This window comes from Panthera uncia, assembly GCF_023721935.1.
Source record: "Panthera uncia isolate 11264 chromosome C1 unlocalized genomic scaffold, Puncia_PCG_1.0 HiC_scaffold_4, whole genome shotgun sequence".
Taxonomy (NCBI): Eukaryota; Metazoa; Chordata; class Mammalia; order Carnivora; family Felidae; genus Panthera; species Panthera uncia.
The window spans coordinates 67,969,866-67,990,127 of NW_026057585.1; the positions used below are offsets into that span (position 1 = coordinate 67,969,866).

Below are 20,262 nucleotides of genomic sequence, written 5' to 3' on the forward strand. Positions count from 1 at the left end.
GGCCCCTTTATAATACTGTTTAGTATCTTGCATGCAAAACAGGAGGTGTAAGGTTCATTATAGGTTATTGCGGTGACTGAGAAAATGGCTTGACTTTTTTTATACGATTCATTCATCACTTGATTCTGTAGGTGGAAATTAACTATGATACAATTTTAAAATAATTGCCAACTATACCAATTATTTATAGAGGTCACAACATAATAGTTGTGAGCTCAGTTTATGGTGTAAGATATCTGCATTCAAATCCTGGTTCTATACATCAGTATTCAATCTGTAAAATGGGAATTATGACTGAATCTGTATTAGTTTCTGGTTGCTGCTCTAAGAAATTAACACAAACTTGCCAACTTAAAAACAATACAGATTTATTATTTTCCAGTTTGGAAGGTCAGAAGTCTGAGATGGTCTTTGAGGCTAAAGTCAAAGTGGTGAGAGGGCTGCATTCCTTCTGGAAGCTTTAGTAGAGAATCCATCTTATTCCCTTTTCCACCTTCTAGAGGCCATGCGCATCACTTGTCTGGTGGCCCCTTACTCTGTCTTCAAAGTTAGCAGTATAACATCTTCAGATCTCTCTCTGACTTCTTCTATCCTCATATCTTCTTCTCTGACTCTGACCCATTTGCCTCCATTGTATAAGGGCCCTTGTGATTACATTGAGCCTACCTGGGTAATCTAGGATAATCTTCATATCTCAAGATCCTTAACTTAATCACATCTGCAAACTTCCTTTTCCCAAGTGCGGTAAACATAGTTACAGGTTTTGAAGATTAGACATACCTGAGGTGTGCTCTCTCCATCTTTGGGCATTTTAACTTATCCTGGGAATAAGTTAGATAACTTATCCTGGGAATATGTAAGAACATAAACCTATGTTCTTACAGGTTTTCAGGAATACCGTCACTGTCTTTTTAAGTCTTTATTCAAGATTTTATGGATTATTTATGGAAGAAAAAGCCAAATTTAGGAGACACTTATAATTTCTTTTTTTTTCTTCATTTTTTTCTTAAAGTTATTTACTTACTTTTGAAAGAGAGATTGAGAGCATAAGTTGGGGAGGGACACACAGAAAAGGGGAGACAGAATCTGAAGCAGGCTTCAGGGTCTGAGCTGTCGGAGCAGAGCCCCATGCAGGGCTCAAATTCACAAACCATGAGATCGTGACTGGAGCTGAAGTCGGACACTTAACAGACTGAGCCACCCCAGTGCCCCAATTTCTTTAACATTGTTTTTGAAAACTTTGCCAGTTTTCAACTCTGATCAGAGCTTTAGGAATGATCATTTTTAGATTTTAGGAAAATGTTCATCTCACCTAAAGAACTGATGATATAGTTATACAACATAAAGTTTTTTCTTTTTGCCTTGGGTCCTACAAAAGCTCAGAAATGGATTTTATTGCTCAATGTCAGAAATTTTATGTGTGTTTACATGTTTGTGTTACCACAAGTAAATATGTAGCAAATATTAATTCCTTGCCACAAACTCAGGTTTTCAAAAATGTTAACTTTTTTCTTTTTAAAAGTAATTGAACTTAATTTCTAATTTGACCACCCAATTGGTTATAGAAACCAAATTTCAGTAATTCAAATTCTGTTTGTCTTCTTTCCTCTGAGGTTATATGCAATTTGGAGGAATTAATGCTGTGCCAGTAGTAGTGTCGTGGGGTGACATGATTATCATCCATCCAAGCTGCCATCTGCTGAGATGTTTTCATTTGCGTCTGGTCTTTGGCAGTAGGTTTGTGCAGGCTTCTGCTGTGACCTCCTTACTCTAGTCAGGTCGTTGGTTCTCTGTCATGTCTGTGCTACCCTGAGGCACAGGGGATACAATAATATTCTCCACGTCATCTTGGGTGTAGGGGGAGAACTTTATGGGACTGAGTGCAGACCCTGCTGCTTAAACACACCATGCAGACATTTGGATTATTTCATTGCAGCACCTTGGTGCAGAAAGAACTCTGTGTTTGCTTCTCCAGACCACCAGGGTTTAGGCAAAGGTCTCTTCTGCTGTCAGACCTCCTACCTGGGGGCTTCTTTGTGCTCCCTGACCAGAGAGACAGGATATAGGACACTTTCTAGGGATTCCATCAATGTCTGTGCTCTTTTAGCTTCCTTCTGGCTTTTCTCTTCCCTGAACTCATCCTATTGAGACTTTATCTAGGATGCAAAAAAATCTGATGCATATAGTCTTCCAGATTTTATTTTAAACTCTAATTTTGGCTTTTGAAACTCAGTACTCAAAATCGTGTCTGTGTTCTATTGGGGCAGGCGGCTGTGACCCAATGACTACAACTGACTCAGTAGGAGGAGGCACCTCCTCCAAGCTCTCCCATCACAGCTATCAGTACGCAGGAAAGTGTAGTAGTTCTCTCTTAAGTTCCCTTTTTAACACAGTGTTTAATGCAGTGAGTGTACAGCTCTGTCACCAGATTATAATTCTTTTTTTTAATTTGAGAGAGAGACTGTGCACACGTGCGCAGGGGAAGGACAAAGAATTTCAAGCAGGTGCCACACTCAGCACCGAGCCTGACAAGGGGCTCAGTCCCACGACCCTGAGATCATGACCTGAATCAAAACCAAGAATCAGATGCTCAACCAATGGAGCCACCCAGGCACCCCTAAAGTTTTGCTATGGCAAGCCCTATGCCTTATTTATAACTACATTCCTCAAAGTGTTAATCGGAAGATGCTCAGTAACTGTTGATACATATATATTTAAAAAAATTTTTTAATGTTTATTTATTTTTGAGAGAGACAGAGCGCCAGCAGGGGAGGGGCAGAGAGAGAGGGAGACACAGAATCCAAATCAGGCTCCAGGCTCTGAGCTGTCTGCACAGAGCCTGACGCAGGGCTCAAACCCACGAACTGTAAGATTATGACCTGAGCTGAAGACAGATGCGTAACTGACTGAGCCACCCAGGTGCCCCTGATATTTTGTAAACTTCCCGCGATCAGGCAAAGAGAGGTAGTTTATTAAGCATGAATCTGACTGCACCAGCTTTCCTAGGCAGCTAACACTGGCCCGAAAAAAAATAATTTGTGGTTGTCAAATACTAAATTAAATGATCCAGATACTACTATGGTTTATTAAAGGACTTTATTCACTTTCAAAAAGAAAGAACAAATGAACAAATAAGATTACTGAAGACTTTTCTTTATTCCCTTCTATTTTTTAGGTCTTCCCAAAAGTTATCTCCAGGGAAGATGCCAATAAATGATCATGACTCTGGTGTTGAAGATGAAGATTTTTCTCCAAGACCAATTCCTAGTCCTCATCCTGTGAGTCAGAAGGTATCACTGATCTTATAAAGAGCCCACCTATTGTTTAGAAACCGAAAATCTCTTCATGTTAAAGCATTCAATAATATTACCTGAAACTTATTTAATTTTTATTCTAAGATGTATCTAGCTATATATCAATGTGGCTATATCTATATATATAGATACAGATATTTCTCACAAGTATGTGTAATTATTGTATGCGATATATATACATATGTGTGTACATATTGTAATAAGTACCTTTTATTACTACTTCCAGAGAATACTGAGGCACAGATTGGTTAAGTACCTGCCCAGTATTAAACAACTAGTAAGTAGTAAAATTGGAATTCAGTAAAGCTAGTAGTTCAGGAGGTTTGGTTTCAGAACCTGGTGCTTTTAAAAAACCCATGTAGGCTCAACATTCTGTACTACCACCAGAACTTGACAGTGATTCTTATTAACCAAATCTGAGAAAACATGATACTTGATTTTGGAGATTGCTAATCTGTCATAATTTTTTGATTGTAGAATTGTTGTGCCTTAATTGGACTAATTACTTATTAGAAGAAAGTAGGTGAGGGACAGAAAGAAAGGGAGAGAGAGAATCCCAAGCAGGCCCTGCACTATCAGTGCAGAGCCCGGCATAGGGCTGGATTGCATGAACTCTGTGATCTTGACCTGAGGCGAAAAAAAGTCGGGGGCGCCAGGGTGGGCTCAGTCAGTTAAGACACTGACTTCGGCTCAGGTTATGATCTCATGGTTCGTTAGTTTAAGCTCCATGTGGGACTCTGTGTGGACAGCTCAGAACCTGGAGCCTGCTTTGGATTCTGTGTCTCCCTCTCTCCCTGCCCTCCCCTGCCCATGCGTGCGCTTTCTCTCTCTCTCTCTCTCTCTCTCTCTCTCTCTCTCTCCCCCCCCCCCTTTATAAAAAATAAATAAACGTTAGGGGCGCCTGGGTGGCTCAGTCAGTTAAACATCTGACTTTGGCTCGGATCATGATCTCATGGTTTGTGGGCTCGAGCTCCGCATCAGGCTCTGCACTGACAGGTTGGAGCCTGGAGCCTGCTTCACATTCTGTGTCTCCCTCTCTCTCTGACCCCCCCTCCCCCACTTTGTGCACTCTGTCTCTTTCTCTCAAGAACAAATAAATGAACATGATTTTAAGAATAATAAATAAGGGCGCCTGGGTGGCTCAGTTGGTTAAGCGGCCGACTTCGGCTCAAGTCATGATCTCATGGTCCGTGAGTTCGAGCCCCGCATCGGGCTCTGTCCTGACAGCTCAGAGCTTGGAGCATGTTTCAGATTCTGTGTCTCCCTCTCTCTGACCCTCCCCTGTTCATGCTCTGTCTCTGTCTCAAAAATAAATAAACGTTAAAAAAAAATCATTAAAAAAATAATAATAATAAATAAATAAACATTAAAACATTAAAAAAAGAGAGAAAGAGTTGTACACTTAACCAACAGCCATCCAGGTGCCCCAGGAATGGGAAAGATTTTTAAAAATTACTATCAAATTATAACCAAATTTACCACAGCGAGTATTGTTTACTTTTTTCTGCTCTTCCAATTACTAGTTGGTATTGATAAAAAGAACAGTGAATAATTTTACTTAGTAGAAAAATATTCTGAAATATTTATTGAAAGATCTTTTAACACCTAAGATACAGAAACATTATTTGCTACTAGATCTATTAAAGCATTCTGCCAGCAATAATTTTTTTTATGGGGAGAGGGTAAAAAAAAATCTATTATAAAAACAGTTTCCCATATTGTGTTATGTGATTTAAGCAACAATAATCAGTGTTCCAATAAAAGGAATTCCATTGTTAAGTAAGTTTGTTAGGGCAGGGACCTTGTTTATTTTCCTCACAGTTACATTCCTAGTGCTGGCACGTAGAAGATGCCCAGAAAATATGTGTCAACTGTCTAAATAAAGAATAAACACTTTTTAATAAGTAACTGGATATAATTTGGAAAATATTAGTGTGAAGAAAGTGAGGCATCCTAAAAAATACTTTCCTTCTTTCATTTATTTCCCATTTATAGATTTCTAAGATCCAACCATCAGTTCCTGAACTTTCGCTTGTGTTGGATGGCAATTTCTTAGAATCAAATCCTCTTCCTAAGCCATTGGAAATGGTGAATAATGAAAACCCTTCTTTGTTGATTAACCACTCTGAACACTTGGATCCATTGCAACCCCAGCTTTACGATGACGAACACAACCTAGAAGCTAAAGCTGGAGAGCCTTCCTTGAGAGGGTTACCAAATCAGTTAACCCAGAGCACTGTTCCTTTAAGACATGGCGAAGTAAGACAATCATCTACCTGTAAAAAAGGGAACCCCCATAACAGGAACAGTGGTAAACCATCTTCTCTTAATGGGCCATCTCCTGATACAAATTTACACAAAGAAGAATATCTTATAGGATCCTCCACATTTAATTCCAAGCAGTCTTCTCTTGCCTCACAGACCCACCCACACAATTTTGTTTTTTCATCCTGTAATTCAGGAAGACCAATGGAACTTCAGATACCTACTCCACCACCACCATCTTACTATTCTACAAATGTCTGCAGTTGTTGTCAGCATCATGGCCATATTCAGTATAGTCCAGTAAATTCTTGGCAAGGAATGAATACAGTGGGGTCCATTCAAGACCTCCAGTCTGAAGCCCTTCACAAACATTCGTTATTTCACCCAGGTGGATGTCCAGCTCTGTACTCTAATGCATTCTGTGCTTCAAGTAGTCCTATAGCCTTGAGACCCCAGGGAAGCACGGGTGGTTGCCCTCCCCACAGCACTGTGGAACCATCGCCTGTGGCAAGACTGCCTTCACACGTGGACGCATGTAACCCACGGCCCTGTGCAGTGTGCACACACACACCCAAGACCGGGCCAGATAATGGAATGATGGGACTGTCTCCGGATGCATATAGGTTCCTCACAGAACAGGACAGACAGCTGAGACTGCTTCAGGCACAGGTTTGCAAGCTTTCTTACTTCTTCTAAGTTCTTGGTATTAATATGATTACTTAAAAATAACTGGCAATTCTTCAGTAATTACATTTTATGGAGTAAAACTGTAGAATATCAGGGGTGCCCAGGTGGCTCCATTGGTTGAGTGTCTGACTCTTGATTTCTGCTCAGGTCAGTCTCCTGATTCGTAAGTAACTTAGAGCCCCCCCATTGGGGTCTGTGCTGATGGCTCAGAGCCTGCTTGAAATTCTCTTTCTTCTCTCTCTTTGCCCCTCCCCTGCTTGCTCTCTCTGTCTTTCAAAATAAATAAACATTAAAAAAAATTGTAGAGTATCAGAACTAGAAGGAAACTTGGAAAGTGGATTCTAGTTCCTGTTGTTTTACAGATAAATGCAAAAGGGATTAGAGAGAGTATACTTTAGACAATGACACATTGCTAGTTAGGAGTAGAACCAGGAGTAGAAAGCAGGCCTTTTCTTCTCTGCCTGGTGTGTATCCTAACCTACAATATAACTGCATTTTTCTTTTCATTTGTTGCCTCTAACAGAAAGTCTATGTAATTTACTAGACCTTGGTATACCACTAGATATAAAGCCTGCACAATGGATTCTGATGCGTCTCTAACTTGTCAACCCTGTAGTATGTTTAATAAGTTTCAGCCAGTGTACCTTTCAAGAGTAGTTCTGGAACATCTTCTGTGTATCTATACTAGATGGATTTCATTCATTATATTATGAAATGCTTCCTTTCTTCAGGCATTTATGGCAGTTTTTAGTCTTTTAATTATATTACACCATTCAGTTTTGTGCCGTTTTTTTTTTTTTTCCTTTCCTTACTGGCACCTTTCTTCCACGTATGTACCCCAAATCCCCTACCATCTTCCTTCCCGTTCCCATGAGTATGAATGAAAACAACCTGAAATATATTCTTCTATACTTCTTCCATCATCCTATAACTATGCAAATATATGTATAATTGGCATTATATGCATGTATGATTTTTTAACATCTTTGTTTTGTAAAGTTGTTTTGCATTTTGCAAAAACAAAAAAAGGTAATGATATATAAAAAATTCTGCTTAAGGATACCTGGCTAGCTCAGTCAGAAGAGCATGGGACTCTTGATTTCAGGGTCATGAGTTCATGCCCCACATTGGGTGTAGAGATTACTTAGATAAGTAAACTTAAAAATAAATATATAAATAGGGGTGTCTGGGTGGCTGAGCTGGTTAAAAGACTCTTGATTTTGGCTCAGTTCATGATCTTTCATTTCTGAGGCCAAACCCTGTGTTGGGCTCCATTCTGGCAGTGTGGGGCCTGCTTGGGGTTCTCTCTCTCTCTCTCTCTCTCTCTCTCTCTCTGTCCTTTCCCCCCCCTTGCATGCTTGTGCATGTGCTCTCTCTCTCTCAAAGTAAACTTTTTAAAATAAATAAAATACAAATAAATAAAAATGCTGCTTAAAAATGGTATAGATGAGACACTTGAGAAAAATGTAGTTTTGCTGTTTTTTAAACCTAGGTAAATTCTCTGAAATTGTAAAATATAAGCTTGATTTTTATAAATCCTTACAGATATTTGGCAGAAATTTTAATGTAGCTAAATGTTTCAGCTTGAGATTCTCCCTTTCTCTCTTTCTTTCTCTCTTTTCACCCCTTTCCCCTGCTCGCACGCTCTCTCTTAAATAAAAAATGAGTATCAGTCATAAGTAGAAATTGTTTTAATTTGCACTATATTATTATAATCAAGATTGATCATTTTATTATTTATTGGCTATTTTTTCTTTGTATAAAGTCTGTCATTTACCCATTTTAGGTTTTTTTCTAATTAAATTTTTAAGAGCTCATTGTATATTGAGGAAATTGATTTTTTATCATATGTATGTGGTAAGCATTTCTTACAGTTTGTGTTAAATGTTTTGTGTTTTAACCATTTGTTTGTACAGAATAGTCCAGTTTAGATATAATTAGATTTATCATTTTCTTTTTGGGTGTTAATTATGTTTAGAAAGCCCTTTTCTCTTCCAGATTGTAAAAAATATATTCTTCATCTTCTCTCCCCCTTCAGAATTATATTTTTTGCTTTATTTTGATATGTGAGATAAGAGATTTTTCCCTTTTTAATAATCAGATAACTGGCCTCATATATTTATTGAATAATGGATCTTTTGTTAATGATTGGAGATGTATTTTTTTATAATAGAAGTACCATGTATTTGTATCTATTTCTGTACCATATTCTCCATTGATTTGCCTGTCTATTCCAGCACCAGTACTATTTAGTTAATTACTATAGCTTTATTATCAAGCTTGTGTGATTCTTGTGATTCTTGTGTGATTTCTCTAAACCTCACTCTTCTCATCTGTGAATTGGGAGCAGTGATTGCTATTACATGTAGATTTGATGGTTAAATGAGTTTATGTGTGTGTGTGTATGTACGTGTATCAAGTGGTTAGTGTAGGATCTGACTGCAGTCAGCAGTCAAAAAGTTAAAACTATTTTATTTGTCTCTTAATCCTTACGACTACTTTAGCTTTAGGTGATATTGAAGCTCATAGTGGTTAAAAAGCTTATCCAAAAGGTAGCAGAGTAGGATTTAAACTTACATCATGACACCAAAGTCTATGCTACAAACCACTATAAGTACATAGGCTATTTTGTATTATTAATGCAGGCTGTATTTCTACCTATCTTGATAATTTGTGGATAAGTTATATTTTCTTATATTAGTAAAGTTAATTTGCTGAAATAAGTGAGACGAATTAAACACATTAGTGTAATTTACAGGGAAGTAGAAAATCACAGTGTTTAAAAAGTGAGGCTCTTCCACTCCTAAGTATATACCCAAGAGAAATGAAAAAATATGAGCACATAAAATCTTACAGACAAATGTTCATAGTAACATTATAATAGCTAAAAGTGAAAGCAACTCAATGCCCATCAACTGATGAATGGATAAACACACTGTGACATATCCACACACAGAATATTATTCAGCCACAAGGTATTGGTAGATACAACAACATGGATGAACTTTGAAAATGTTATACTAAGTAAAAGAAGCAAAATACAAGGCCACATATTATGTGGTTTCATTTATATCAGATGTTTAGAATAGGCAAATATGTGGAGACAGAAAAGTAAATTAGTGGTTGCCAGAGGCTAGGGATGGGCAATAGAGAGTGACTGCTAATGGTTACAGAGTTTTTTCAGGGGATTGATGAAAATGTTCTAGAATTAGATGGTGGTGATGGTTGCAAACTTGTGGTGGCTTTACTAAAAAATACTGAATTGTATACTTTAAAGGGATGAGTTTTAAATGGTATGTGAATTCTATTTCAGTTTTAAAAGGAGTAAAGAAAACTTGGTGTTTGAACCTTAGCATTGCTACTTATTAGTTACATGTTCTGAGCAAGTGACTTTATTTTTAATTTCTCAAGTTTTTTATCTGTAAAGTGTGTTTAATAGTAGCACATTCTTGAGATGCATGGGTGGCTCAGTTAAGCATCCGACTCTTGGTTTCGGCCCAGGTTGTGATCTCACAGTTTTGTGGGTTTGAGCCCTGTGTCAGGCTTGTCTCTCTGCCTCTCCCCCACTTGTGCTGCTTTGTCTCTCTCAAAATAAGTAAACTTAAAATAGTAGTACGTTCTTGGGGCACCTGGGTGGCTCAGTCAGTTAAGTGTCCAACTCTTGGTTTCAGCTCAAGTCATGATCTCATGGTTCATGAATTCGAGCCCTGTGTTGGGTTCTGTGCTGACAGTGTGGAGCCTGCTTGGGATTCTCTTTCTCCTTTTCTCTCTGCCCTTCCCCTTCTCATGTGAGCACTCTCTCTCTCAAAATAAATAAACTTAAAAAAAAATGTCATTTAAAAAATAGTAGTACATTCTTCATGGGATGGTTGTATTAATCTTACATAAACACTCTTAATACAGTACCTTGTAAACAGGAAACAGTAAGTGTTCACTACTGTTATTAATAATTTCAGTTGTGAGGTGCCTGAGTGGCTCAGTCTGTTAAGCATCCAACTTTGGCTCAGGTCGTGGTCTCGCAGTTCGTGGCTTCGAGCCCCGCGTTGGGCTTGCTGTTGGCAGTGCACAGCCTGCTTTGGATCCTCTGTCCCCTCTCTTTCTGCCTCTTCCCCCTTGCACTCTCTCAAAAATAAATAAACATTAAAAAAAACTAATAATTCCAGTTTAGCACAGCCAAACATGGGCTATTCTGGTTAACCTTTATAAGAAGAACCTTGTGTAAAAATGTTGAATATTTGGTTAAGTGTAGCTCTTATCTTACTTTTGATTTGTAGGTGGAATAGGAATGAAATTTTTATTATTTATTTATTTAAATGTTTATTTTTGAGACAGTGAAAGAGTGGGAAGGGGCAGAGAGAGAGGGAGACCCAGAATCCGAAGCAGGCTCCAGGCTCCAAGCTGTCAGCACAGAGCCTGATGCAGGACTTGAACTCATGAACCATGAGATCACGACCTGAGCCGAAGCTGGACCCTCAATTGACTGAGCGAACCAGGCACTCTTGAAATATTTATTTGAAGTCCTAACATTTAGGCTTTTTTACACAAGTTTAAAGTTATGAATGTCAATCTAAATACCTTCATGTTTTTACTTTTTTTGGTTTATTAATTTTTTTTTTTTTTTTTTTTTTTTTTAAGTAATCTCTGCACCCAGCATGGGGCTTGAACTCACAACCCCGAGATCAAGAGACACATGCTCTTCCGACTGAGCCAGCCAGGTGCCCCTGTGTTTCACTTTTAAATTTATGCTTAGCCATGGGACACCTGGCTGGCTCAGTCAGTAGGGCATGCAACTCTTGATCTTGGGGTTATAAGTTTAAGCCCCACGTTGGGCCTGGAGTTTACTTTAAAAGAAATAATAAAAGTGTGCCTGAGTGGCTCAGTGGGTTGAGTGTCCAACCCTTGATTTTGGGTCAAGGCATGATCCTCAACGGTCATGAGATCGAGCCCCATGTTGGGCTCCTCGCTAGGAGTGGAGCCTGCTTAAGATTCTCTCCTGTTCCTTCTGCCCCTGCCCTGCTTGCTCACACTCACTCTCAAAAACTAAAATAAATAAATAAATAAATAAATAAATAAATAAATAGTAAAATAAAATAAAATTTACATTTAGCCCACTTAAGTGGGTCTTAATAATGAAGGATAGTGATTTCTGCATTGAATAAGTTTTATGGTATGATCTAACTGAAATGTGAAAAAAATCTAGTTAAAAGCCACTTATTTGTAATTGGGACACTTTGTAATTCATTTTTAAACTCCACTGCAATTTGGTGATTACTTCCATGGCCAGTTTAAAATGTGTTGTTAATTGATACAGATTCAGCGTTTATTGGAGGCACAGTCTCTGCAGCCCTGTTCCCCTAAGACAACCTCTGTTGAAAACACAGCACAAGCAGCAAGACAGATGGAGCTGGTTTCCATGGAAGCACAGTCTTCTCCTGGCTTGCACATGAGAAAAAGTGTGAGCATTGCTGTGAGCACAGGTAATTGTTTTTTTTATTTGGAAGGAATTTTAAAAAATGCTTTTCATATCTACTTTTAAAATTTTGATGTTGAAATTGGTGCATGGTACAAATAGAACCAAAACCAGGGTGATGAGAGTTATCACTTATTTAAGTCTTTGTGTAATTTTACTCTTCATGAAAGAGAACTGTATTTGAAAACAAATGTGAAACCACATGACATCATACATAGTATTTGATACATTCCTAGGCTGGACCCAATTCTTGTAAGAAAAATCATCTGTGGTTTGAGGGATCAGGGAAAGTTTTTTTCATCTATGCAGTGTTACTGACTCTGGGCCTTGAAGGGTATGTAGGATTTTAGTAGGTGGAATTGAGAGATGGCGGAATAGGGTGGGTAGAGAAAATAGTATGGGCACAGTGAGAAAACACAGGCTCTGAATTGTCTACTACTGTAATGTTTTATGGAGAGCCTTTATTACATCTTTTAAAAAGGAAAGTCTCCTTTATTTGGTATGCATCATTGAAGGTCTTTTTAAAAAATCAATTAATAATGTAAATGATGTATATTTCTTTGCTTGCATGTTTGCTCATCACCAGACCCTTTGAGATCTTTAAGAATGTCTTCAAGAGTGTCCCCAAGATCTAGCAAGATGCCTATTAGTACATAGAGTGATGGTGACAATAATGAAGAGAAAGAGTTGTGCAGGGTGTTAATAAGATTTGGTAACTAATTGGATGTGGCAGTGGAGGAGGTGTAGGATTCAAAAGTACTCCTGCTAATTGCAGTGTAATACCCTGGTTTGGATCCTGGAACAGAAAAAGGACATTAGTGGAAAAATTGGTGAAATTCAAATAAAATCTGGAGATTTTTGTCATGCACCAACGTTGGTTTCTTGATTTTGAAAAATGTGCCATAAGATGGCACAGGGGAAACTGGGTGAGGAGAGTGTACAGGAACTCTGTATTATCATCTCTATCAATCTAGACCTATTCTAATATTGAAAGTTTATTAAAGATGAAAATAAAAGTTATCCTAGGATTTTCAGCCTAGATGACCTAGGGAAGCAGGGAAGAGAGGATGAGTTCAGTGTAAATATCTGTTGCATTTGAGCTGCTTTTGGAAATGAAGATGGTGATACTCAAACATCAGAAGAGTGGAGGTGGGCTGATGACCTAAGACTTGGAAAAGTAGCAGATGCAGATTTGAGCTGGAAAGTAAAGATTTGAGAGGGAGAAAAAAGAAAGAAGGCAGATTTCTGTATTCTATTTCTGAACTCATTTGTTAACTATCCACGTGGAGGGGAGCACGGAGGGAGGGGAGCAAGAACCTCATGTACAGTAAGTCAGTTATTACTGAATATTAGTCAAGATTCTTTGGCTGCAAGTAATATAAACCACTTTGAAATAATTTAAGCAAGGAAGGGGAATTTACTGGAAGGATATGAGGATGTTTCATGAAAACCAAGGCCAAGAATGGGGCTGGACTTCAGGAAAAAACTAGAACTGGAAACTGGAATACCATTAGGACTGTTCAACTATTGTGTGTGGCTGATTTACTCATTCTTTCTTCACTGCTTTGCATCTTAAAATACAGCTCACCCAAAGCTCCAAAGGGTATGTGTTACACAAACCAGGTTACTGTCTTCAGTCTTGTTTCAAATTGCAGAGAACCTGAATGGCCTAGTTTGGATTAGGGTTTAATCCCTGGTTCAGCGGTAAGGGGGGTGAGAAGCACATAATAGGAACATGTCTTTTGGAGTCCTACCTTTGTTAATTGCAGGGGTGGTAGTCCCCAGAGAAAGTGTGTGTGTGTGTGTGTAATGTAGAGGGGTGGTGGACAAGGAGCTGCGGGTATCGTGAGCTAACCAAACGTACATAGATAGCAAACATCTATGTTTGCTCCTATAAAACTCTCTACTTACTATATTACAGTTGCTTCTCATCCATAAGCTTTGGGGATCTGAAACACTACCTTATTCACTATTGTATCTCATTAGTTAACATGATGCCTGAATCATGTGTGCTGAATAAGAGATCATTGAATGAAGTCATTTACATGTTTAAACTTACATTCTGAAATTATTTTCAAACTGCATAGATTCATATTCAGTAATTCAGCTTGGATGATCTAGGGTGGTTATTACTTATATGCAGAAAAATGCGTTATTAATAATCATTAGAATAAGTGACTTTTAGAAACATGTTTCTTCTACAATGATACTTAGTTTCCTGAAGGTATATATTGATAAATATTCCAGAAGAGTAGCAGCACTCATGTAACTTTTTTATAATTGTCCTTTCTTAAGACAGGTTTTAATGTTTTATGAATACAAAATTAAATCATTCATTTATTAATTTTTTTTTTTTAATCGCCCAGGTTGACCCTCAAAGTAGAAACCATTTTGACTTGGATGTACTTTTTGATTTTAACTATTTCTTTAAGTCATTATGCATAGCAGTATTTCCCAAGTTGTGGAATGCATACCACTCAGATTCAAAAGATAATTTGGGATGGTTTAAAGATGAATGTTTTATATTTTGTAGATACATTTATTCTTAAGAGTATTGGAAAAATACAGCACATCAAATCTGTGGTTTCACAGAAATGGTGAAGCTAGGTAAAAATAAAGTGAGTTGATTTAAAGAAAAACAGTAAGCCATAAGAGTAAATGTAAATAGTTCTGCAAATAATTGTGCAAATGCTCCATAAAGTTTGGGAAACATTTGATTCTTAATACTTGCCTGATATGCCCCTGAGTAGTCTCATAAATAACCGTGTTTAAGGATAAAAATCACAGAGCCTAGGAATTTGTATTTATATTATTTTCCCTGGTTTTTCATAACAGCAGTTTTCAGTACACATACGTACACCCCAAATCATATTCAGAACCTTAATATGTAAAACACATCATTTGAGAGCCACACATCTTGAAGAGAGGGCCCAGAATGTCCCCTTTACCTTTGTGCACCAGTTTTCTGTCTTTTCACCTAACCTCTTTATGGCATTTCTGAAAAAAATATAATCTGAAGACATTTCTAGGTAATAGTGTTAAAATAATAGAGTTAGTCTTAGAGGTTTGTCAGAGGTTTATTTTTATAGTAGAATATTTGTTTCAGTATCTGGCTCATCATTTAACCTCTAGGTGCCAGCTTGTTTTGGAATGCAGCAGGCGATGGTCAAGAGCCTGAATCTCAGCTGAGGCAAGATGATACAAAGATTTCCAGTGAGGACATGAATTTTTCTGTTGATATTAATAATGGAGTCACAAGTCCTCCAGGTAGTGCATCTTCATTAAAAGCAGTTGATATTCCCAGCTTTGAAGAGAGCAACATTGCTGCGGAAGAAGAATTTAATCAGCCACTTTCTGTATCCAAGTAAGGTGTCTTCGATTCAGTATTCATCCTCCTGTTTTTCTTTTTAAATTCTAATATTCTTTTGGTGTTCTAACTCAGAAACTTTGTTTTGTAAATGGTATTTTCAGCTGTAGTGGCTCTCCTTAGATGGTTCTTATGTAATCGACAATTCTGACTCTTCTAGAACCATTCCCAGATGTCAATCTTTGGTTGTGTTACAATCTAGTTGAATCAGAACATCTGAAGAAAATTTCAGGAATACATATGCCTAGGCCTCACTGTAGATTCTGATAGCTAGATCCCAGATGGAGATGGGCCCTGAATTTTGTGAATTTTTAAAGATTCTGCATATTGCAAAAATTTATATATCTATGAATTTATTTTTGTAAGATACAGACTGGGTGTTTATATATGAAATGTTATCTGAGATTTACTTCAAAATAATCTGGTGGGAGATGAAATGGCTAAGGGGATAATTGGAATAAGATTGGTTGCAAGTCGCAAATATACAAAAGTTGCAAGTTGCAATATACAAAACTGTGTATAATAGTTTGTTATACTATTCTCTTGTGTTTGAAATTTTTCATTATGAATTTTTTTTTTTTTAATTAAACAAGGATTTCAAAGTAACTTAAGATCCTCAGGAAATTAGGAAACAAATTCAAATATCTTTGAGCTTCTGATATGTGCTGCCATAGAATGAAGCCCTAGAGATGAGCAGTAGGTCAGGAAAAGCTGCTAACTTAATGGAATTTTCATGACTTAAAAGAGACAAACAATAACCATATAAGTAACACATAATTTAATGTCATATAATGATTACTGCTCTGAAGAGAATAAACCAGAGAGGCGCCTGGGTGGCTCAGTTGGTTGAGCGTCTGACTCCTGTTTTCTGCTCAACTCATGATCTCACAGTTCATGAGATCAAGCCCTGCATCAGCCTTTGTGCTGACAGAGCAGAGCTTACTTAGGATTCTCTCTCCCCTCTCTCTCTGCCCCTCCCCCTGCTCATGCACATGCTCTCTCTCTCTCTCTCAAAATAAATAAATAAACATTAAAAAGAAAAAAAGAACCAGGGTTATTAAGTGGAGTGTGACTGGGATGGTGGCATGGGAGCGAGGGATATATTAAGTAGGGCATGGTGAAGGAAGCCTTTGCTGAGGGATAACATCTGAACAGTGCCTAATATGATGAGAAGGAGCCAGCCATGAGAACATCTGAAGAGTGTTCCAGGTGGAGGAAATAGCAAGTGTAGACCTTGAGGTATGCATGAGCTTGACTGTTCAAGAAACAATTAGGAAAGCCGTTGTGGCTATGATGGGGTTCTTGAGCAAACGGCTAAGAAAGAATTCTTGAGGCCTCTTTGGTGCAAAGGGGTGATTTAATTACAGCAGCAGGACAGAACCTGTGGGCAGAAAGAGCTGCACTGGGGTTGTGAGGAGTGACTGATTATATACTTTTAAGTTAGTGGGGTTAGGGATAGCGTAGTTTCTAAGGAATTTGAAACCAAGGCTTTCAGGACCTTGAGGGGCTAGCTACTGTTAAGACAAGGCTACTCTTATTTTTGGTCTTTAATAACACAAAAACATTAAGGAAGTAAGGCAGCCATGAGTTGCTTGAGGAAGGTCACACTCTGCAGGTTTCAGGTGTCTATCAGGGGGCTGCAAGCTGTAAAGAGATTTAACTTATGTTACATTTCTCTTGCCTTTGTTTCTCTCATCAGCAGATATGGTGACCGAGGGAGAGAGAGCTTAGGAACTGTGGTCAGAGATACAGGCAGGAACCAAATTATGTGGGGGCTTTGCATTATGTAGAAAGGAGCTTTGAATTTACTCCATGCTTATTAAAGCCTGGGTGTATTTTAGACAATAGAGTAGTGTGATCTGATTTTTTTTTTTTTTTTTTTTACTGTTTATTTATTTTTGAGAAACAGAGGGACAGAACTTGAGCAGGAGAGGGGCAGAGAGAGAGAGGGACACAGAATCTGAAGCAGCCTTCAGGCTCTGAGCTGTCAGCACAGAGCCCCATGCAGGACTTGAACCCACAAACTGCAAGATCATGACCTGAGCCGAAGTCAGACGCTTAACCGACTGAGCCACCCAGGCACCCCTGATTTTTCGTTTTTTAAATAGCTGTTTTGTGTCAATTGAACTAAAGGGGTTTAGAATGGAAGTAGGGAAACCAGTTAGTATAGTCAAGGCCAGAGGAGGTGAAGGCACTTGGACTTGTGGAAGTGCCCGAAGGGATCAGGTGTAGAATACATAGAGTGCATCTTGACAGTGGAGGAATGATGTAGGTGTAACACATCACATGCAACAGCAGTTAAAAGAGGTGAATTTGGTGGTGGGATGGCGTGGGGCAGACAGTTGGTTATTTTTTTAAATTATAAGCCTTGTGATAATATTTGACATTTTTAATTATTCTGATTACCATATTCTGTGTCTTTAGAACTTGACCTAGTGTATGGTTCCCCATGTTACCTACTTCATATGAGTTCTGTGATAGAAAGAGCAATTTAAGGTGAGCCCCGAGATAAATCCACATTTTATTTGGACTAATTATAGAAACAGAACAAAGGAATGAACTATGGTTATCCTTATTTCTCCTTCTGGACTTCTGTAAACTGCAGACTTCTTTCTAGCATTATGGGTGTCTTCCCCCTGAAATAGTTTCTGAGTCAAAACTTTAAACATCTCCAATCCAATGTGGTTTTTAACTTTTGAAACATATCTCAGTTAATTAGTAGAATGTTAGTTAATTGCTTTTTCAGAGCAGTTAATCAGCTCTATTGATTCCAACACATAGCTAGATATAAATCTGATCTTTGTTCAGCATAATGTATTGATTTGGATTAAATACTGTCTCCATTATTGTCCATAGTGGCTTTGGTGCTTCTGTAGGATTCTTCCCAAACATGTGGTCTGATTCATGATGTGCTTCCCACTGCTAAGTGTTCATACATGGCACCTAGCCATCCGGGTTCCCTGTCCCCCTTGGATGTCTTCCTGGATCTCTCTTTCTGATGTTAAAGCAGTCTATGAGGGATAAATTTATTTGCCTTGAAGGAAAGTTGGTAATTAAAAGCTTTTTGCCGCTGAAGAGTAGTGGTATTTATAGACTTTCATGTGAAACAATCCTTATTTTTCTTTCAGAAGTTATACTTTGGGGGCACCTGAGTGACTCAGTCAGTGGCGCGTCCATCTTCAGCTCAGGTTGTAATCTCGCGGTTTGTGAGTTTGACCCTCACATCAGGCTCTGTGCTGTCAGTGCAGAGCCCACCTCGGATGTTCTGTCCCCCTCTCTCTGCCCCTGCCCCACTCGTACCCTCTCAAAAATAAATAGAACATTTTTAAAAATTCTTTGGGTATACCACTTGCTGTATTATTAGACTCATCTTTTATTTTTATTTTTATTTTTGTGTTTTGGAGAGAGGACAAAAGTGAGCAAGGGGCAGAGAGAGAGAGAGAGGGAGAGAAACGGGGCTCACCTGGAGCTTGTGTTGTTTTTTGTTTTTTGTTTTTTAACGTTTATTTATTAGAGGCAGAGAGAGACAGAGCATGAGCATGGGAGGGGCAGAGAGAGGAGGAGACACAGAATCTGAAGCAGGCTCCAGGCTCTGAGCTGTCAGCACAGAGCCTGACGTGGGGCTCGAACCCATGAACCACAAGATTGTGACCCGAGCTGAAGCCAGACACTTAACCGACTGAGCCACCCAGGAGCCCCCCCTTTTTCAAAATTTGTTTTAATATTAATTTATTTTTGAGAGGGAAAGAGAGAGAGAGTGTGTGTGTGCGAGTGGGGGAGAGACAGAGGGAGACACAGAATCCAAAGCAGGTTCCAGGCTCTGAGCTGTCAGCACAGAGCCTGATGCAGGTTTCAAACCCATAAACCATGAGGTCATGACCTAAGCTGAAGTCAGATGCTTAACCGACTGAGCCACCCAGGTGCTCCTTTTTTTTTCCCTAAACCTGGGGCTTGTGTTTTTACCGGAAGTGGGGCTTGTGCTCACCTGAAGCAGGGCTTGAGGTCACCCGATGTGGGGCTCAAGCTCATGAACTGTGAGATCGTGACCTGAGCTGAAGTCAGATGCTTAATGCCTGAGCCACTCAGGTGCCCTAGAGTCATCTTGTAAAATTTTGATTTGAGGTGCCTCACTATCTCAGTCGGTAGAGCATGTGATCTTGATCTCGGGGTTGTAAGTTGAAGCCCCACTTTGGGTATAGAGATTACTTAAAAATAAAATCTTTTAGGGGTGCCTGGAGGGCTCAGTCAGTTGAGCCTCCAACTCTTGATTTCAGCTCAGGTCATGATCCCAGGGTTGAAGGAGGGTAGAGGGATTGAGCCCAGGGTTATGGGATCAAGCCTGGAGTTGGGCACCATACTGAGCATGGAGCCTACTTAAGACTCTCTCACCCTCTCTCTTTGCTCCTCTCTCCTGCTTTCTCTCTCCCTCTGCCTTTGCCCCTCTCCCCAACTTGTGCATGAGTGCTCTCTCTCTCTTAAAATTAAAAAAAATTTTTTTTAATCTTTATTTTTAATTTTTTAGTTTCTTTACTTTGAGAGAGAGAAAGGCAAGTGGAGGAAAAACAGAGAGAGAGGGAGAGAGAATCCCAAGCAGGCTCTACACTGTCAGCACAGAACCCAAGGTGGGGCTTGAACTCATGAACCATGTGATCATGACTTGAGTTGAAATCAAGTCAGCTGCTTAACTGACTGAGCCACCCAGGTGCCCCAAAAATAAAACCTTAAAAAAAAAAAAAGATAAATAAAATAAAATTTTGTTTTAATCTTAAATCTTTTGAGGTTAAAATCTTTAATGTTTTGGTTCTTTTCTTTTTCTTTTGTTTTTGCTTGCTATGTTAAACACTAAGACAGATACGCATATGTAGGTCTTTTTTTTTTTTTTTTAATTTTAGGGAGAGGATGAATGAAGGAGAAGGGCGGGGGGGGGGAGAGAGAGAGAGAGAGAGAGAGAGAGAGAGAGAGAAAGAGAAAGAAAGAATATGAATCTCAAGCAGGCTCAGTGTGGAGCCCAACACAGGGCTTGATCCCATGACCCTGGGATCATGACCTGAGCTGAAATCAAGAGTCCGATGTTCAACCGACTGAGCCACCCAGGTGCCCCTAAACAGATATTTTAAGATTCTTGAAAATGCAGTTTAGAAGAGTGATTATGATTAAGA

The 20,262-nt window shown here is 38.8% G+C and overlaps 1 protein-coding gene across 7 annotated transcripts in view; it reads left to right on the plus strand.

Moving 5' to 3' along the window:
• The window catches only part of STIL (STIL centriolar assembly protein), a 63,805-nt gene that overhangs the window by 24,165 nt on the left and 19,378 nt on the right, over nucleotides 1-20,262 (plus strand). For 6 of the 7 annotated variants that reach the window (XM_049617219.1, XM_049617224.1, XM_049617220.1 and 3 more), the window contains 4 exons: nucleotides 3,176-3,290; nucleotides 5,310-6,248; nucleotides 11,578-11,743; nucleotides 14,869-15,100. In XM_049617219.1, coding sequence (XP_049473176.1) covers nucleotides 3,176-3,290; nucleotides 5,310-6,248; nucleotides 11,578-11,743; nucleotides 14,869-15,100 — 1,452 coding nt within the window. The remainder of the gene's footprint in view (nucleotides 1-3,175; nucleotides 3,291-5,309; nucleotides 6,249-11,577; nucleotides 11,744-14,868; nucleotides 15,101-20,262) is intronic. The other variant, XM_049617225.1, reaches the window with a different exon arrangement.